Source organism: Oncorhynchus tshawytscha, linkage group LG08 (assembly GCF_018296145.1).
Source record: "Oncorhynchus tshawytscha isolate Ot180627B linkage group LG08, Otsh_v2.0, whole genome shotgun sequence".
NCBI classification, from domain to species: Eukaryota; Metazoa; Chordata; class Actinopteri; order Salmoniformes; family Salmonidae; genus Oncorhynchus; species Oncorhynchus tshawytscha.
Genome location: NC_056436.1, coordinates 21890518 through 21910633, shown reverse-complemented (window position 1 = coordinate 21910633; position 20116 = coordinate 21890518). Strand labels below are relative to the sequence as shown.

Genomic DNA, 20116 nt, shown 5'->3' with positions numbered 1-20116 from the left:
TTTGCTCCTTTGCACCCCAGTTTCTCTACTTGCACATGTATCTTCTACGCATCTATCACTCCAGTGTTTAATTGCTAAATTGTAATTACTTCTCCACTACGGCCTATTTATTGCCTTACCTCCCTAATCTTACCTCATTTGCACACACTGTATATAGATATTTTTCTATTGTGTTATTGACTGTATGTTTGTTTATTTCATGTGTAACTCTGTGTTGTTGTATGTGTCGAACTGCTTTACTTTATCATAGCCAGGTTGCAGTTGTAAATGAGCTCTTGTTCTCAAATGGCCTACCTGGTTAAATAAAGGTGAAAAAAATAAATAATAATAATAATGGGTCTTCCAAATGGACAATGACCACAAGCATACTTCCAAAGCTGTGGCAAAATGGCTTAAGGACAACAAAGTCAACAACATTTGTGGACAGAACTGGAAAAAGCATGTGCGAGCAAGGAGGCCTATAAACCTGACTCAGTTACACCAGCTCTGTCAGGAGGGACAAAATTCACCCAATTTATTGCGGGAAGCTTGTGGAAGGCTACCTGAAATGTTTGAACCAAGTTAAGCAATCAATTTAAAGGCAATGCTACCAAATACTAATTGAGTGTATGTAAACTTATGACCCACTGGGAATGTGATGAATGAAATACAAGCTGAAATAAATCATTCTCTCTACTAATTGTTCTAACATTTCACATTCTTAAAATAAAGTGGTGAACCTAACTGACCAAAAACAGGATTAAATGTCAGGAATTGGGGAAAACTGAGTTTAAATGTATTTGGCTAAGGTGTATTTAAACTTCTGACTTCAACAGTACATATCTGTTTAGGATGGAAGTGGTGCTGTTACACTGGAATAAACGGATTGATCACATCACACAGATGTAGACCAGAAAACATACACACACACAGTCCTAATGAGAGGTACAGTGGGGAGAACAAGTATTTGATACACTGCCGATTTTGCAGGTTTTCCTACTTACAAAGCATGTAGAGGTCTGTAATTTTTATCATAGGTACACTTCAACTGTGACAGACGGAATCTAAAACAAAAATCCAAAAAATCACATTGTATGATTTTTAAGTAATTAATTTGCATTTTATTGCATGACATAAGTATTTGATCACCTACCAACCAGTAAGAATTCCGGCTCTCACAGACCTGTTAGTTTTTCTTTAAGAAGCCCTCCTGTTCTCCACTCATTACCTGTATTAACTGCACCTGTTTGAACTCGTTACCTGTATAAAAGACTCCTGTCCACACACTCAATCAAACAGACTCCAACCTCTCCACATTGGTCAAGACCAGAGAGCTGTGTAAGGACAACAGGGATAAAATTGTATACTTGCACAAGGCTGGGATGGGCTACAGGACAATTGGCAAGCAGCTTGGTGAGAAGGCAACAACTGTTGGTGCAATTATTAGAAAATGGAAGAAGTTCAAGATGATGGTCAATCACCCTCGGTCTGGGGCTCCATGCAAGATCTCACCTCGTGGGGCATCAATGATCATGAGGAAGGTGAGGGATCAGCCCAGAACTACACTGCAGGATCTGGGCAATGACCTGAAGTTTGCCAATGACCATCTGGATCATCCAGAGGCGGAATGGGAGAAAGTCATGTGGTCTGATGAGACAAAAATAGAGCTTTTTGGTCTGAACTCCACTCGCCGTGTTTGGAGGAAGAAGGAGGATGAGTACAACACCAAGAACACCATCCCAACCGTGAAGCATGGAGGTGGAAACATCATTTTTGGGGGATGCATTTCTGCAAAGGGGACAGGATGACTGCACCGTATTGAGGGGAGGATGGATGGGGCCATGTATTGCGAGATATTGGCCAACAACCTCCTTCCCTCAGTAAGAGCATTGAAGATGGGTCGTGGCTGGGTCTTCCAGCATGACAACGACCCGAAACACACAGACAGGGCAACTAAGGAGTGGCTCTGTAAGAAGCGTCTCAAGGTCCTGGAGTGGCATAGCCAGTCTCCAGACCTGAACCCAATAGAAAATCTTTGGAGGGAGCTGAAAGTCCGTACAGCCCCGAAACCTGAAGGATCTGGAGAAGGTCTGTATGGAGGAGTGGGCCAAAATCCCCACTGCAGTGTGTGCAAACCTGGTCAAGAACTACAGGAAACGTATTATCTCTGTAATTGCAAACAAAGGTTTCTGTACCAAATATTAAGTTCTGCTTTTCTGATGTATCAAAAACTTATGTCATAACATAAAATGCAAATTAATTACTTAAAAATCATACAATATGATTTTCATGATTTTTGTTTTAAATTCCGTCTGTCACAGTTGAAGTGTACCTATGATAAAAATTACAGACCTCTACATGCTTTGTAAGTAGGAAAACCTGCAAAATCGTCAGTGTATCAAATACTTGTTATCCCCACTGTATGTGGATGGTTGAAGTTTTCAACAAGCATGTCTATTTGGGCTCTGTTTTTGACAGTGCAACACTGAGGTCTTGCTCGGCCTTGAAACTGTTCTGTACTTGTTTTTTAAATATTTTAGAGTTGAGAACCCAGACTCGCATAGGTACAGTGGGGCAAAAAAAGTATTTTGTCAGCCACCAATTGTGCAAGTTCTCCCACTTAAAAAGATGAGAGAGGCCTGTAATTTTCATCATAGGTACACTTCAACTATGACAGACAAAATCCAGAAAATCACATTGTAGGATTTTTAATGAATTTATTTGCAAATTATGGTGGAAAATAAGTATTTGGTCACCCACAAACAAGCAAGATGTCTGGCTCTCACAGACCTGTAACTTCTTCTTTAAGAGCCTCCTCTGTCCTCCACTCGTTACCTGTATTAATGGCACCTGTTTGAACTTGTTATCAGTATAAAAGACACCTGTCCACAACCTCAAACAGTCACACTCCAAACTCCACGATGGCCAAGACCAAAGAGCTGTCAAAGGACACCAGAAACAAAATTGACCTGCATCAGGCTGGGAAGACTGAATCTGCAATAGGTAAGCAGCTTGGTTTGAAGAAATCAACAGTGGGAGCAATTATTAGGAAATGGAAGACATACAAGACCACTGATAATCTCCCTCGATCTGGGGATCCACGCAAGATCTCACCCCGTGGGGTCAAAATGATCACAAGAACGGTGAGCAAAAATCCCAGAACCACACGGGGGGACCTAGTGAATGACCTGCAGAGAGCTGGGACCAAAGTAACGAAGCCTACCATCAGTAACACACTACGCCGCCAGGGACTCAAATCCTGCAGTGCCAGACGTGTCCCCTTGCTTAAGCCACTACATGTCCAGGCCCGTCTGAAGTTTGCTAGAGAGTATTTGGATTCTTCCAGAAGAAGATTGGAAGAATGTCATATGGTCAGATGAAACCAAAATAGAACTTTTTGGTAAAAACTCAACTTGTCGTGTTTGGAGGATAAAGAATGCTAAGTTGCATCTAAAGAACACCATACCTACTGTGAAGCATGGGGGTGGAAACATCATGCTTTGGGGCTGTTTTTCTGCAAAGGGACCAGGACGACTGATTCGTGTAAAGGAAAGAATGAATGGGGACATGTATCGTGAGATTTTGAGTGAAAACCTCCTTCCATCAGCAAGGGCATTGAAGATGAAACGTGGCTGGGTCTTTCAGCATGACAATGATCCCAAACACACCGCCCGGGCAACGAAGGAGTGGCTTCGTAAGAAGCATTTCAAGGTCCTGGAGTGGCCTAGCCAGTCTCCAGATCTCAACCCCATTGAAAATCTTTGGAGGGAGATGAAAGTCCGTGTTGCCCAGCAACAGCCCCAAAACACCACTCCTCTAGAGGAGATCTGCATGGAGGAATGGGCCAAAATACCAGCAACAGTGTGTGAAAACCTTGTGATGACTTACAGAAAATGTTTGACCTCTGTCATTGCCAACAAAGGGTATATAACAAAGTATTGAGATAACTTTTGTTTTTGACCAAATACTTATTTTCCACCATCATTTGCAAATAAATTCATTCAAAATCCTACAATGTGATTTTCTGGATATTTGTTTTTCTCATTTTGTGTGTCATAGTTGAAGTGTACCTATGATGAAAATTACAGGCCTCTCTCATCTTTTTAAGTGGGAGAACTTGCACAATTGGTGGCTGACTAAATACTTTTTTGCCCCACTGTATGTGGTGCCAAACTGGATCAGAACATCTACTGCTTTTTCAGTCACGCAGGAGACCACTTCCTGCTGTAGATGAGCAAGCCAGAACTATGTTAGTGTGTTTGCCTCAAACAGCATATTTCTTCAATCAGTTTATTCCAGTTAAAAATAAAAATGATTACATGTATTTTAACAGCAACAGTTCCAACCTAGACTTTCTTTCAACAATCATTTTTACAGTAAGATGTACAGTAGGCCTGATCAGTTTTCATCTTCATCTTTACTGTTATTTGGGTGGCAATCAGTAGCTAGCTTGCTTTGGCGAATGTTAGCTATTAGCTGTGTACAAGGCCAGGGGATTGTTCGAAAAAGAAACTCACTTCTACTACTATGATAGTTAGTACTCCCTTATTTCTGCTTATCATCACCTGGTATAACATGACAACAAAGCCTTGCTAGCTGACTTGCTTTTCCACTGTCGAAGCACTGTTTCCTGAAGCATTCTGCCTTGCTCTGAAAGAACCCCCTGGGTTTACCACCATGGCGTGGATGTTTGGTCAGGATGTGCCGTTTAATTCATTTGTTCGTTTTGAGAGACTCATTACTGAGCACTTCCCTGCACAAAACACATTGTGGGGGCACTGACAAGTCAGTGACAAGACAGTGCATCATCTGCTGCTGAACGACAGCACACGACGCAGCGCTGTCGTTCAGCAGCAGATGATGCGCTGTCTGTCACTGACTTGTCAGTGCCCCCACAATGTGTTTTGGGCAGGGTAGTGCCCAGTAACTCTACTCTGTCTGAACACTACAAACACAAAGAGCAGAAGAAAGAGAAGTGGGGTTTATGATTCCTCTTTGAGCTAAAGAGTGTCTCTGTGAAATAGCCATTACTAATGACAACCATATTTAGCTACTTACTTTCATTCTCAAGGCCAAGAAAAACAACTGTTAGGTATATCAAAGCCTGCTGAGATACACTACATTATGTTTATCATTGCCAAATATTAAACATTTTCTAAATATGACTCCTGATTTGTAATGATGGTTGAAATTCAAGTTGAAGGATAAAAGTGATGCTGGTGCTTTATTGAAAGGGATGATGCATTTTTACCATTAAGAAGGCATGATAATTATAAAATTGCTTTCAATCTTTTTAATGGCATAGTAAATCAATAATGAAAATACACATCTAATTATCTCAGATGAGACTCATAATTAACTCATTACATACATAAATGCTTGCTTTGTACCTGGGATGTGGCTTTGCATCTTGCAGATACCAGCTGCAAGTCTACAGCTACTAATTGTAACGGTCATCTGTTGAAGAAGGTGTGGACCAAAGCGCAGCATGGTAAGTGTTCATTCTGTAACAGTCGTCTGTTGAAGGTGTGGACCAAAGGGCAGCGTGGTAAGTGTGCATTCTGTAATGGTCGTCTGTTGAAGGTGTGGACCAAAGGGCAGCGTGGTAAGAGTGCATTCTGTAACGATCGTCTGTTGAAGAAGGTGTGGACCAAAGGGCAGCGTGGTAAGTGTGCATTCTGTAATGGTCGTCTGTTGAAGAAGGTGTGGATCAAAGGGCAGCGTGGTAAGTATGCATTCTGTAATGATCATCTGTTGAAGAAGGTGTGGACCAAAGGGCAGCGTCGTAAGTGTGCATTCTGTAACAATCGTCTGTTGAAGAAGGTGTGGACCAAAGCGCAGCATGGTAAGTGTTCATTCTGTAACAGTCGTCTGTTGAAGGTGTGGACCAAAGGGCAGCGTGGTAAGTGTGCATTCTGTAATGGTCGTCTGTTGAAGGTGTGGACCAAAGGGCAGCGTGGTAAGAGTGCATTCTGTAACGATCGTCTGTTGAAGAAGGTGTGGACCAAAGGGCAGCGTGGTAAGTGTGCATTCTGTAATGGTCGTCTGTTGAAGAAGGTGTGGATCAAAGGGCAGCGTGGTAAGTATGCATTCTGTAATGATCATCTGTTGAAGAAGGTGTGGACCAAAGGGCAGCGTCGTAAGTGTGCATTCTGTAACAATCGTCTGTTGAAGAAGGTATGGACCAAAGGGCAGCGTGGTAAGTGTAAATTCTGTAACGATCGTCTGTTGAAGAAGGTGAGGACCAAAGGGCAGCGTGGTAAGTGTGCATTCTGTAACGATCGTCTGTTGAAGAAGGTGAGGACCAAAGGGCAGCATGGTAAGAGTGCATTCTGTAATGATCGTCTGTTGAAGAAGGTGAGGACCAAAGGGCAGCGTGGTAAGTGTGCATTCTGTAACGATCGTCTGTTGAAGAAGGTGTGGACCAAAGCGCAGCGTGGTAAGTGTAAATTCTGTAACGGTCGTCTGTTGAAGAAGGTGTGGACCAAAGGGCAGCGTGGGAAGTGTGCATTCTGTAACGATTGTCTGTTGAAGAGGGTGAGGACCGAAGGGCAGCGTGGTAAGTGTGCATTCTGTAATGATCGTCTGTTGAAAAAGGTATGGACCAAAGGGCAGCGTGGTAAGTGTTCATTCTGTAACGATCGTCTGTTGAAGAAGGTGAGGACCAAAGGGCAGCGTGGTAAGAGTGCATTCTGTAATGATCGTCTGTTGAAGAAGGTGAGGACCAAAGGGCAGCGTGGTAAGTGTGCATTCTGTAACGATCGTCTGTTGAAGAAGGTGTGGACCAAAGGGCAGCGTGGGAAGTGTGCATTCTGTAACGATTGTCTGTTGAAGAGGGTGAGGACCGAAGGGCAGTGTGGTAAGTGTGCATTCTGTAATGATCGTCTGTTGAAAAAGGTGTGGACCAAAGGGCAGCGTGGGAAGTGTGCATTCTGTAACGATTGTCTGTTGAAGAGGGTGAAGACCGAAGGGCAGCGTGGTAAGTGTTCATTCTGTAAAGGTCGTCTGTTGAAGAAGGTGATGACCAAAGGGCAGCGTGGTAAGTATTCATTCTTTTATTTCAACTGAACACTAAATAACAAAAATAACACAGAGAATGAACAAAAACCGAAACAGTCCTGTCAGGTGCAGAAACACAAAACAGAAAATAACTACCCACAAAAACCATGTGGGAAAAAGCTACCAAAGTATGGTTCCCAATCAGAGACAACGATAGACAGCTGTCCCTGATTGAGAACCATACCCGGCCAAAACAAAGGAATACAAAAACATAGAGAAAGGAACATAGAATTCCCACCCAAATCACACCCTGACCAAACCGAAATAGAGACATCAAAAGCTCTAAGGTCAGGGCGTGACACTAATGTGGAGATACTGAATGTTGCTGACCGTCTTAGAAGACTAGGTCTGGATATCCACCCTCTTTTCATATTGTTTGTTTTTATTGAAAGGAAATGAAATGAAGGCGAGACAGATAGAGGGGTATCTGGTGTAGAGTGGATTGGTGGGGCCGGGACAATTCGCAGGCATACAGCACATTTACAATTTTAAACAACAACCATGCAAAAGCTCCTTTCTGCCTTATGCTCCAGACAGACGACCTTTGCACAGTACAGCTGTGTACTTCTCAACACCACTCCAGAAGTGACGTGAGAGTGATAATTAGGGATGGCACAACTATCGTATAATCATGTAACTGCCGATTATGGATGAAGACCGTCATTTATTTCATTTTCTGGTGTAACGGACAGTGGAAGACAGGACGGCAGGGCATTAGTGCGATTGAGTCCGATTCCGTGGTTACATGGACTCTTTACAAAAGTGATTAAACTTTGTTGCTCCTTGCTGAAAGAAGCAAAGTATTTGGTTGTATAGGCAACACCTCCTTCCTGCAGCAGCTGCACATGTAGTCAGGAGTGGAGGAGAGGAGCACTGGTGAAAATGTACCCAATTGTTATACTTGAGTAAAAGTAAAGATACCTTAATAGAAAATTACTCAATTGAAAGTGAAAGTCACCCAGTAAAATACTACTTGAGTAAATGTCTAAAATAATTTGGTTTTAAATACACTTAAGTACCAAAAGTAAATGTAATTGCTAAAATAAACTTAAGTATAAAAAGTAAAAGTGTAAATCATTTCAAATTCCTTATTAAGCAAATCAAACAGCACCATTTTATTGTTTTTATTTAGGCTAGCCAGGGGCCCACTCCAACACTCAGACATCATTTACAGATAGCCAGGGGCCCACTCCAACACTCAGACATCATTTACAAACGAAGCATGCGTGTTTAGTGAGTCCGCCAGATCAGAGGCAGTAGGGATGACAGTTTTTTAATATGTTTTTTTAGGGGGTAGATCAGTTTTAATATTGCAGATAGATTGAAGCTCCCATCAATGTAAGTGTCTGTATCATTTCCAATCCCCCATAAAAAAATGTAAATATATATACTGTCATTCAAAAGTTTGGGGTCACTTAGAAATGTCCTTTCAAGAAAAGCACATTTTCTGTCCATTAAAACAACAACAAATTGATCAGAAATACAGTATAGATATTGTTAATGTTGTAAATGACTATTGTACCTGGAAATGGATGATTTTTAATGGAATATCTACATACTGTAGGCATACAGAGGCCCATTATCAGCAACCATCACTCCTGTGTTCCAATGGAACGCTGTGTTAGCTAATCCAAAGGCTAATTGATCATTAGAAAACCCTTTTGCAATTATGTTAGCTAAGCTGAAAACTGCTGTTCTGATTAAAGAAGCAATAAAACTGGCCTCCTTTAGACTAGTCTCAACTAAAACTGTATCTGGCACATCAGCATTTGTGAGTTTGATTACAGGCTCAAAATGCCCAGAAACAAAGTACTTTCTTCTGAAACTCGTCAGTCTATTCTTGTTCTGAGAAATGAAGGCTATTCCATGTGAGAAATTGCCAAGAAACTGAAGATCTTGAACAACGCTGTGTACTACTCCCTTCACAGAACGGCACAAACTGGCTATAACCAGAATAGAAAGAGGAGTGAGAGGCCCCGGTGCACAACTGAGCAAGAGGACATGTACATTAGAGTGTCTAGTTAAAGAAACAGATGCCTCACAAGTTCTCACCTGGCAGCCGCAAAACACCAGTCTCAACATCAACAGTGAAGAGGCGACTCCAGGATGCTGGCCTTCGGAAAATCTCTTCGCAACTATTTTGCAATCTATATGGTACAGCTACCATTTCTTGGGTCCTTAAATGAAACTGATATACTTTTTATTTATCACAATTTTCTTTAACCAATTTTGGTCTTTAATGCAGGGCCTACAGACAAGTTCCTTAACTCCTCCCCCTTCCTCTTGCCTCCTCCATTTCTGCGGTAATGCTGCAATTAGTTGGTTGTAATTTTGGGGGTGGAGCAGACATTTCCATATATTTTTGTTAGCTGCATGTGTGACATAACTCCACCAGTCCTATTTATGATATAATTTATAAAGATGATATATATAGTGCATATATATATACTGTATATATATACAGCTACTGTATATATGTGATGCTTCCGCTCGTCCTTCTTGCTGTAGCAAGGGAATGCTTTGATGTTGATTTGACATGAGGACAATTAATGTTTAGCAGTTCCCTCAAGATTAAAACTGCACATTATGACCACTTAGATATGGTAATTAAGTATTTTCTAAGTCTCAGAGTGGCATTTGTATTACAAGAATAAAATACATGGTTTAACAAACAGGCAAAGCGTCAATACAGTGATGATGAGATGGGGATGGCAGCCGTTTTATTGGCTCTTAACCAACTGTGCTATTTTGTTTGTTTTTCACATTGTTTGTAACTTGTTTTGTACATAATGTTTAGTCCCAGGGTCCTTAGCCTATTGATGAGCTTTGAGGGCGCTATGGTGTAGAACGCTGCGCTGTCGTCAATGAACAGAATTCTCACATAGGTGTTCCTTTTGTCCAGTTGTGAAAGGGCAGTGTGGAGTGCAATTGAGATTGAGTCATCTGTTGATCTGTTGGGGTGGTATGCGAACTGGATTGGGTATAGTGTATCTGGGATGATGGTGTTGATGTGAGCTATGACCAGCCTTTCAAAGCATTTCATGGCTACAGATGTAAGTGTTACGGGGCATAGTCAGTTAGGCAGGTTACCTTAGTGTTCTTGGGCACAAGGACTATGGTGGTCTGCTTGAAACATGTAGGTATTACAGACTGGTTCAGGGAGAGGTTGAAAATGTCAGTGAAGATACTTGCCAGTTGGTTAGTGCATGCTCTGAGTACTCACATCGGATACAGATAGCGATACAGATCTCTCTTTTTCTCTCTCTCACTTTACCACACCAGCTGTCTCAACCTCTGAATTCTCAGTTATGAAAAGTCAACTGACATTTCCTCCTGAGGTTGACCTGTTGCACCCTCTACAACCACTGTGGTTATTATTTGACCCTGCTGGTCATCTATGAATGTTTGAACCTCTTTCAGAACAATCTGGCCTTAATGGCCAGGTACTCTTATAATCTCCACTAGGCACAGCCAGAAGAGGACTGGCCACCCCGAAGAGCCTGGTTCCTCTCTAGGTTTTTTACTAGGTTCCTGCCTTTCTAGAGAGTTTTCCCTAGCCACCGTGCTTCTACATCTGCATTGCTTGCTCTTTGGGGTTTTAGGCTGGGTTTCTGTGTAAGCACTTTGTGACATCTGCTGATGTAAAACGGGCTTTATAAATACATTTGATTGATTAATTAATTGATTGCAGTATAAGGCCTTCTGAATGTCTGCTTCACGGACTGAACTCGCCAGATGTGTTTTACTCTATTCTGAATTCAGAATTTTTTTTCCAGTTAGTTAATTCAGCACTCAGAGGTTAGGTGCTGTGCCTTGATGTTTGCAATTCATCTACTATACCACCAGAAATGTGCCCAGCTGTTCAAAACACAAAGGATGGCAATGTGTATGTCAACACAGGCTAGGCAGTGTGAACAGATGTGAGCAGCTAAACTACAACTTGCTTTTTTGTTAATGATGACTGCATGTTATCCCATTTGAATAACGTCAGTCTTTCAAATTAACAGAGTAATAACATGTCTGTGTCGTCAGTGGTTGTCTAAGGTTTGTATTTGTCCCTGCTTTTTTCTGACGTGTGAGTAGCAGTCAGTCAGAGTCAGTCAGTCTATACTGTACAGCTCACTGCTGTATTGTGGTCTAAAAATAGCACAATCTTCTATTATTAGACAGCACATCCAAGGTCCTGTCAGGCAGGAGACCATCAGCACATCAATGGTCCTGTCAGGAAGGGGACTATCGGCACATCAATGGACCTGTCAGGAAGGAGACTATCAGCACATCAATGGTCCTGTCAGGAAGGAGACTATCAGCACATCAATGGTCCTGTCAGGAAGGAGACTATCAGCACATCAATGGACCTGTCAGGAAGGAAACTATCGGCACATCAATGGTCCTGTCAGGAAGGAGACTATCAGCACATCAATGGTCCTGTCAGGAAGGAGACTATCAGCACATCAATGGTCCTGTCAGGAAGGAGACTATCAGCACATCAAGGTCCTGTCAGGAAGGAGACTATCAGCACATCCAAGGTCCTGTCAGGAAGGAGACTATCAGCACATCAATGGTCCTGTCAGGAAGGAGACTATCAGCACATCAATGGTCCTGTCAGGAAGGAGACTATCAGCACATCAATGGTCCTGTCAGGAAGGAGACTATCAGCACATCAATGGTCCTGTCAGGAAGGAGACTATCAGCACATCAATGGTCCTGTCAGGAAGGGGACTTTCAGCACATCAATGGTCCTGTCAGGAAGGGGACTATCAGCACATCAATGGTCCTGTCAGGAAGGAGACTATCAGCACATCAATGGTCATGTCAGGAAGGAGACTATCAGCACATCAATGGTCCTGTCAGGAAGGAGACTATCAGCACATCATTGGTCCTGTCAGGAAGCAGACTATCAGCACATCAATGGTCCTGTCAGCAGCATACTGCCCTGCATACCACTGCTGGCTTGCTTCTGAAGCTAAGCAGGGTTGGTCCTGGTCAGTCCCTGAATGGGAGACCAGATGCTGCTGGAAGTGGTGTTGGAGGGCCAGTACGAGGCACTCTGTCCTCTGGTCTAAAAGAATATCCCAATGCCAAAGGGCAGTAATTAGGGACATTGCCCTGTGTAGGGTGCCGTCTTTCGGGATGGGACGTTACACGGGTGTCCTGACTCTCTGAGGCCATTGAAGATCCCATGGCACTTATCGTAAGAGTAGGGGTGTTAAATTCCCAATCTGACCCTCAAACCATCACAGTCACCTAATAATCCCCAGTTTACAATTGGCTCATTCATCCCCCGCCTCTCCCCTGTAACTATTCCCCAGGTCGTTGCTGCAAATGAGGATGTGTTCTCAGTCAACTTACCTGGTAAAATAACGGATAAATAAAAATAAATAAATAAAGGAAGGGGACTATCAGCACATCAATGGTCCTGTCAGGAAAGGGACTATCAGCACTGTTGCGTGCTGTTCTGATGCAGAAGGTTGTGTATATTATTATAGCATCAAAAATGAACCAATGATAAATCAATATACCCTCAGAAAAAGATCAAATTGAGACCAGCTCCAAAAGGGGAAGGTGAACACACAGCAATGAAAAGCTTTATTTAAAATGTCAGGATACCACCGTCTTTTCTGCCATGACATTATCATTTGTTACATTCAGAATTTTGAAATGATTATGTGAGGAACAGAACATCATGGTTTTGGGTTTGCATGCTGAACTGGAACAGTAATTGAGCTCTCTCTCTCTCTCTCTCTCTCTCTCTCTCTCTCTCTCTCTCTCTCTCTCTCTCTCTCTCTCTCTCTCTCTCTCTCTCTCTCTCTCTCTCTCTCTCTCTCTCTCTCTCTCTCTCTCTCTCTCTCTCTCTCTCTCTCTCTCTCTCTCTCTCTCTCTCTCTCTCTCTCTCCCTCCCTCCCTCTCTCTCACTCTCCTTATCGCCTACATAATGAAGATTTACAGCTCTGTCCTGTGCCTCCAACAATAACTCATCTCATTTGTCATTCAGTTGGAGGCCCCACCCACCCACCTGGACACCCAGGTTGCCCACATTTGCAAATCTCATCTGCACCACAACCACAGTAGTAAAAACTGTGGCTCTTCTGACGAACAATAGACTAACTAGAGAGCTAGTGGTGGTAGATTTAGTGAAACATCTAAGGCAACCAATATTTTCCCATCTCACTCCATCTGTTCTTTTTCTAACTGACTCAGAGTATGTGTAGGCTGTAGGAAACATGAGGGCTGTGCCATTGTATAACACTCTCTGAAGAGCTTTCCTATGAAGTCCTCCCAAGCTGCAGTAGCTGGCTGGTTGTTCAGATTTAGGGTACAGTGCAGTACCTAGCTCTGTGCAGGTATAAGATACACAACATGGCTCTAGACAAAATTAGGGTTCACTACCACACTGCCTTGTTCAGTGCAGGTTTAGAGACATTATCTGGCTAACTGCAGTTTTAGGGTATAGGGTTAGGGTAATGGTAGGGGACACTACCTACCTGGCTCAGTGCAATTCTTATCCAGTGTGTTATTATCCCCGTCCAAGGCCATCAGCCTGCGTCCCAGACGGTCAGATGTGTCAGCCGGCCCCTGCTCCAGGACCAGACCATGTCCTACAACAGGAAAGAGACAGGTATTGAACCACTCCCCACTTGAAGAATCCCTGGAAATAAATCTAGGAAGGTCTAACCAGGAAGTCAGAAGCTTAAAATGTAGTTAGGACTAACCAATACTATAAGGATGGCAGTCTATAATACTTATTGAGCTCTGTGTTGTGCTTTATCAAACTTATCAACATATAAATCACCTGATGCCACTGTGTGATTGAATATAATGGGACTCATTTGTATGTAAAACAACAAGTCTGCTTACAACGGACAAGACAGTGCTATTTCCAGCTCTAACAGTGGCTTGTCTGTGGTAATGTATCTTCCATCCTCTTATGCATGATATCATTTGTTATAATCCCTTAAGCTCCTTGTTATTCTGGGGCGGCAGGTAGCCTAGTGGTTAGAGGTTTGGACCAGTAACCGAAAGGTTGCTTGATCAAATCCCTGAGCTGACAAGGTACAAATCTGTTGTTCTGCCCCTGAACAAGGCAGTTAACCCACTGTTCCCTGGTAGGCTGTCAGTGTAAAAACATAATTTGTTCTTAACTGACTTGCCTAGTAAAATACATTCTAATACAATTAGTGAACTCTGTGACAGATTTTATCCAAACAGTTGATGTTCAAATCAGGGGTTGGAACAGTTTCAGGGGGAAAAAACTACATCTGGAAAATAACTAAGTTATTTGAGGAAGGGAAACAAAACCGGAAACGAATGTGATCTCTGGTGTCCCTGAAAATAACTGTTATTTTCTCATCTTGGGAACCGGTTAATAATGTAATTTATTGTTCCAAAATGTTTCCTAATGTCTCGAATATAATTATGTAAAACAGTGAAGTTATGATGCTAGTAATAGCCTAAACACATTCCAATTCACGTCACCCCATGATGCTCAGTGCTTCAAGCACTTATCTGTCCATCAAACATGTAAACAACTAGTTAACCCATTCCATAGCGCTGCTCTATCCAAGCCAATTGATGGATTTAGATTTGATCAGGATCCCCATTAGCCAACACCAATGGTAACAACTAGTCTTCCTGGGGTCCGACACATAACGAAAATACATTAAAGACAAACATTTACATACTCATTTGAGTAAATTCATGAGCTAAATTTAAAAACAATTTTTATTTATTTTATTAGGCAAGTCAGTTAAGAACAAATTCTTATTTTCAATGACAGCCTAGGAACAGTGGGTTAACTGCCTGTTCAGGGGCAGAACAACAGATTTGTACCTTGTCAGCTCAGGGATTTGAACTTGCAACCTTTTGGTTACTAGTCCAACACTCTAACCACTAGGCTACCCTGCCGCCCCAATGTTGATTTTAGGAGGTTAAAAAATCTATGAAAGGGAGCAATATGAAGCGTTACTTTTTGGGGGTTTGAACCGGTTCAGAACTTTATTATGCTGGTCAGAGCACTGGAACGGAACCAAACAAGTATGGCTTCTGCTCGGAATGGAACAATTGGAAAATCATTTCGGTTCCAACACCTGGTTCAACTCGATAGTGCCCTATTATGTTCAAACAGGGACATACAACTACAGAGACATCTTTTATGGCACAATATAAAAATGGGTCTTATGATACAGCGAGCCCTAATGCAAGTGTAAAGTGAAATGGTAAGTAGGAAGATTTTACACACCAGCCCTGTGACTTAGTGTGTGTGTGTGTGTGTGTGTGTGTATGTATGTATGTGTATGTGTGTGTGTGTGTGTGTGTGTGTGTGTGTGTGTGTGTGTGTGTGTGTGTGTGTGTGTGTGTGGAGAAAGTTACAGAAATTAACATATTTTAGGAGTCAGGAATCTGATGGATGTGGTGTTCATTAAATCTCCACACACCAGTTGTGAACTAATCTGGCATCGATAAGTGAGGGGTAATTAATTTCATTGGCAAGACAGCATCAAACATGGACACATTCACAAATTCTTGCCTCTGAAAGGTTTGTGCATTCTGGAGTACTTAACTTAATGTTGACAGTTTATAAGTGATTCTTTCATATTGGCGATAGAACATTTAATACCATAATACTATTTCATTGGCTTATCCTGTAATAAATTGCTGATTCAAAGCCAAGTCTTGACTGTTCCACACTATCCCTATCTTTCTATTGTTTACATCATTTTGTAACATTCATGTAACAATTTATTCAGTGATCAAGAACAACAGATTAGCACTGACAATTGAGTAACCTCTCCTGAAATAATAATTCAAGGACTTGTCACAGTTCATATAGAATATTTTATGTCCTTGTAAATCATTTTGTAAACGTAGGTAATAGTTATTATTGTTCAGCTCTCACACATAATGTATGGCACCAAAAGGGCTAAGTGCATACAGGTAAATGTGTGTTGAATTATGTTCTATACAAACAAATGTACAGGTTTTATGATCTGACCTGATACTGACAATAGATACTGTTGTCCTGTCTCTTTTCAGTTTTTTTCCCAGAATGATGTAGTACAGTTAAATACAGAGAAGCCATATTGTAGCTGAAGTAAGACTGGTTGAACCCGACATGGTCTCCACAAACCCACCCAGCGGGCGAGGGACCCACCCCCGCGCCCCCCAAACCGACATGGTCTCCACAAACCCACCCAGCGGGCGAGGGACCCACCCCCGCGCCCCCCAAACCGACATGGTCTCCACAAACCCACCCAGCAGGCAAGGGACCCACCCCCGCACCCCCAAACCGACATGGTCTCCACAAACCCACCCAGCGGGCGAGGGACCCACCCCCGCGCCCCCCAAGGCGACAAAGACAGCACATGTCAAACCAAATGAATAGGAGACAAAAACAAACATGTCTATGACTGTCTTGAAGAAGGGAATACAGTATTTGGTGTAAATCAAAACTTACTGAGAATGACCTGCCACTCACATTATATTATAGAACCTGCACACACACACTGCGATTACCTCTCCACTCGAATCAGTCAGGGCCATAAACTATACTTTTATGAGTGTCCCAGATGCAGTGGGTATAAACACATTCTACAAACAGAACAGTCAGGTGTGCTGCCTGCCTGCCCAGTTTAAATGATGAGCAGCCTACATGTCATTTTTGTTGAAAATGCAAGAATCTCCCAAAATGGGACATGACGCGCATGCCACAAAAAAACACAAATCTCCATCCCGAACCATGGTTATTATTATAGCGTCCCGCTATGCCGATTCTAGCGGATTTATATTCTGAAGCAGGCAAGCAGAAGGACCTTTTGAGACATAATGTCATAGATTTATGATATATTAATTTGGCACCAATGCAGTGCGTGCCAATTTGCGCAATCACATCACGAAATTCATTTTTTTTTTAAACGCGTTCCCCCCGGGCCAACCCTGGGACCCCTTTCCCCTCGTATTCTTCTCACCTGTTTTTGTGAGCAGGGCGGACATGCACCATGCCAAACATAGAATACTGCAGATAAAACAGACTTGAACGAAAAGCATCTGTCTCCTCTTGCGAACTTTGAAGATTTTAGCTATAGCTCTCTTTTTTGACATGGTGCAGTTCTGCTCCGGTAGAGGCTCCATGCCTGTACCGTACGCGGGGAACAGGCTGGGGTATAGCGGACAGCAGGCTCGTCCTCCTCCCTATCACTGCAGATAGCGTCCCACTCAGCGCCGTGCCACAGATGGTTCGGACCGCAGAAATCACCCGAGTAGGCCTACAGTTTCAAACAGCAAAGGGTCGGGTTGCCGTCCTCATTTCAAATAGCCGAGGCGCGGAGCTCTGACGGAGGCAGCGGAGCGAACAGCTCGCATGTGTGAATGTGTGAGCTCAGTCCCCGCTCCCTGGGAGCCGTAGGGAAAACACTACTCAGATGTTGGATTATGAAAACCGCACGTGGGAATTGTGTCCTGTGGCGAGAGAATGCTGCTATAGTGTAATCAAATTAAATTACACAATCTTCCCATTCTTATATAGGCAGGCAAGTGAGCCTACAGCCTAGGCTATACGTTTATTCTAAATATACCACTATTTCTCAAGCCGATGCCAGTTGGCATCTTCAAAAGCCGCCGACAGCCCTTTTATATGTCCCCATATGCACCCGTCAGTAGGTCCACCGTGGATTCTTGACAACAAGGTTGATTTATTGGCCGTTGAAAATAGGTCATTCTCCAATATTGTTCAATCCGCTTGGTATTGTCTCCTTCTCCCCAAAATGCTCAGGGGCTAAAACATTATCAGCAAAAAATATTAGCTCATCCCACACTTTCGTTCCATGACAGCGCGCGCTCCCACACATGCAGCGGCAACTTCTACATGTGAGTGGAATGTACACGTGACGCTGCTCCTCCATGGTGGTAGCCTACAACTATGCCTGTATCTACCAGCCTACTCTATCCATCCATCCTAGGTGGAAAAAAATTGACCAGCTGACCAATTGACCGGCCTACTCTGTCCATCCTACCTTCCTGGCCTAAATTGATCATCTTACTGATGCAGGACAGAATTGCAGAAGTGGTAAAAGTAAAATCAACTGTCAATTATAGTAATAGTTAAAGCTGAAGTATGTAACTTTTTGGATAGCGGCCAAACTCACGTGGAAATGTTATTTCTAGATCTGTCATTCTCATTGAAAGCAAGTCTAAGAAGTGGTAGATCTGTTCTTTGTGTGCAATTTCTATGCTCCTATTTTTAAGTTTCCTTTTTGCATCTTTTTTGACTACTTTTGGTTTTGTACACCAGCTTCAAACAGTTGAAAATACAATATTTTTGGTAATTGAACATATATTTTACAGCGGTTTAGATGGTACAATGATTCTTTACTATACTATATGTTGCCTTTTTTGTCACATAAACTGAAATTAAGCTAACTATTAGCATTTTAGCAACCAGTAAATGTCAGAAATGTATGCATATTGCACCTTTATATGCATCAATTCATGTTAAATGAATACCTTGCATGTTTAGTATTTTATCCTTATTGAAACAGATTATTTTTGGCTACTGTGACATTACATGTTATTTGTATTATTATTAAATATATATTTTACAATTGCAAATATTTGATCAAACTCATATTATGGTTAAATAAATGATTTACACATAATTTGTGTTCCTCAATAAAACTTTACAGCATCCTGTTGTTGAGATGGATTGCCCACCTCAACAACAGCAACAACCCCTTCACATTACACTCCATGCAGTTTGGCTTCAGAGCAAAACACTCCACAGAAACAGCCAACTGCTTTCTTATGGAAAATGTGGACAAAGGGGGCGTTGTTGGGGCTGTATTTCCAGACCTAAGGAAAGCTTTTGATACTGTTAACCATGAGGATCTCATCACAAAACTGTCCAAGTTCAACTTTTCCCCCGATGCCTTGAGATGGATGAAATCATACATTGAAGGCGGAACCCAGTGTGTCAGAGTGAGCAATGAGCTGTCGCCCACTCTCAGCTGTGATGTGGGCGTACCCCAAGGGTCAATACTGGGGTCCCTCCTGTACAGCCTGTACAATAATGATCTACTGGGTTTGTAGTTTAAATGCATGCAGATGATACAGTGATATATGTGCATGCAAAGAGCAAACAACAAGCTGCACAAGAACTACCTACTGTAATGGTCCAGGTTACAAAGTGTCTCAGTGACTCATGTTTGCATCTCGATGGGAAAAAACAGCCTGCATGTTCTTCACAGAGAGGGCAACTGATGCTACTGAGCCAGATGTCTATGTGTCAGGGGAGAAACTCCAGGTGGTATCCTTGGTATTATACTATTCCAACCTCTCTTTTAAAAAGCAGGTGAAAAAGGTAACTCAAATAACCAAGTTCAACCTAGCTAATTTCCGATTCAAACAAAATTGTTTGACTACAGAGGTAGCAAAACTGTATTTCAAATCTATGATACTCCCCCACTTAACATACTGCTAGACTAGTTGGGCACAAGCTTGCTGTACAACATTAAAACCCATTCAGTCTGTCTACAAACAGGCTCTCAAAGTGCTTGATAGAAAGCCCAATAGCCATCATCACTGTTACATCCTCAGAAAGTATGAGCTCCTGAGTCAGGAAAAATCTTGTGCAATACATCAACGCGTCTTGTATTCAAGATCCTACATGGCCTGGCTCCACCTCCACTTAGTACTTTTGTTATTAAAATGGTGTATAATACTTGTATGTTTGAGGAATTTTTCTGTTGTTATTAATTTGGCACCCTGCAATTTCACTGGCTGTTGTCGAGGTGGGACGCTACCTTGTACCAGAGAGGTTAAACCCTTTACAATTAAGATCTGTGAAGTTATTTGGATTTTTACGAATTATCTTTGAAAGACAGGGTCCTGAGAAAGGGACTTTTGTTTTTTTGTTGAGTTTATGTGTGGCATCAATATGCATGTATGTGTTTTTTGTGTTTTGTGTGTCAGTGTTGTTTATGGCTTGGGTGGCTGGGGTCTTTTACCATTTTCCAGTTCTTCCTCTGACACCACCTGGTATAGAAGTCCTGGATGGTAGGGGGCTCGGCCCCAGTGATTTACTGAG

The 20116-nt window shown here is 42.3% G+C and overlaps 1 protein-coding gene across 3 annotated transcripts in view; it reads right to left on the bottom strand.

Moving 5' to 3' along the window:
- Positions 1 to 17993, bottom strand: part of LOC112255774 (sodium/potassium/calcium exchanger 4) — a 41790-nt gene extending 23797 nt beyond the window's left edge. The window contains exons 1-2 of one of the 3 annotated variants that reach the window (XM_042325332.1): positions 17004 to 17993; positions 13524 to 13637 (exon numbers count right to left, since the gene is read on the bottom strand). In XM_042325332.1, coding sequence (XP_042181266.1) covers positions 13524 to 13637; positions 17004 to 17166 — 277 coding nt within the window. In that variant the 5' untranslated portion in view covers positions 17167 to 17993. The remainder of the gene's footprint in view (positions 1 to 13523; positions 13638 to 17003) is intronic. The other 2 variants (XM_042325334.1, XM_042325333.1) reach the window with 2 other exon arrangements.
- Between the last annotated feature and the right edge of the window lie 2123 nt (positions 17994 to 20116).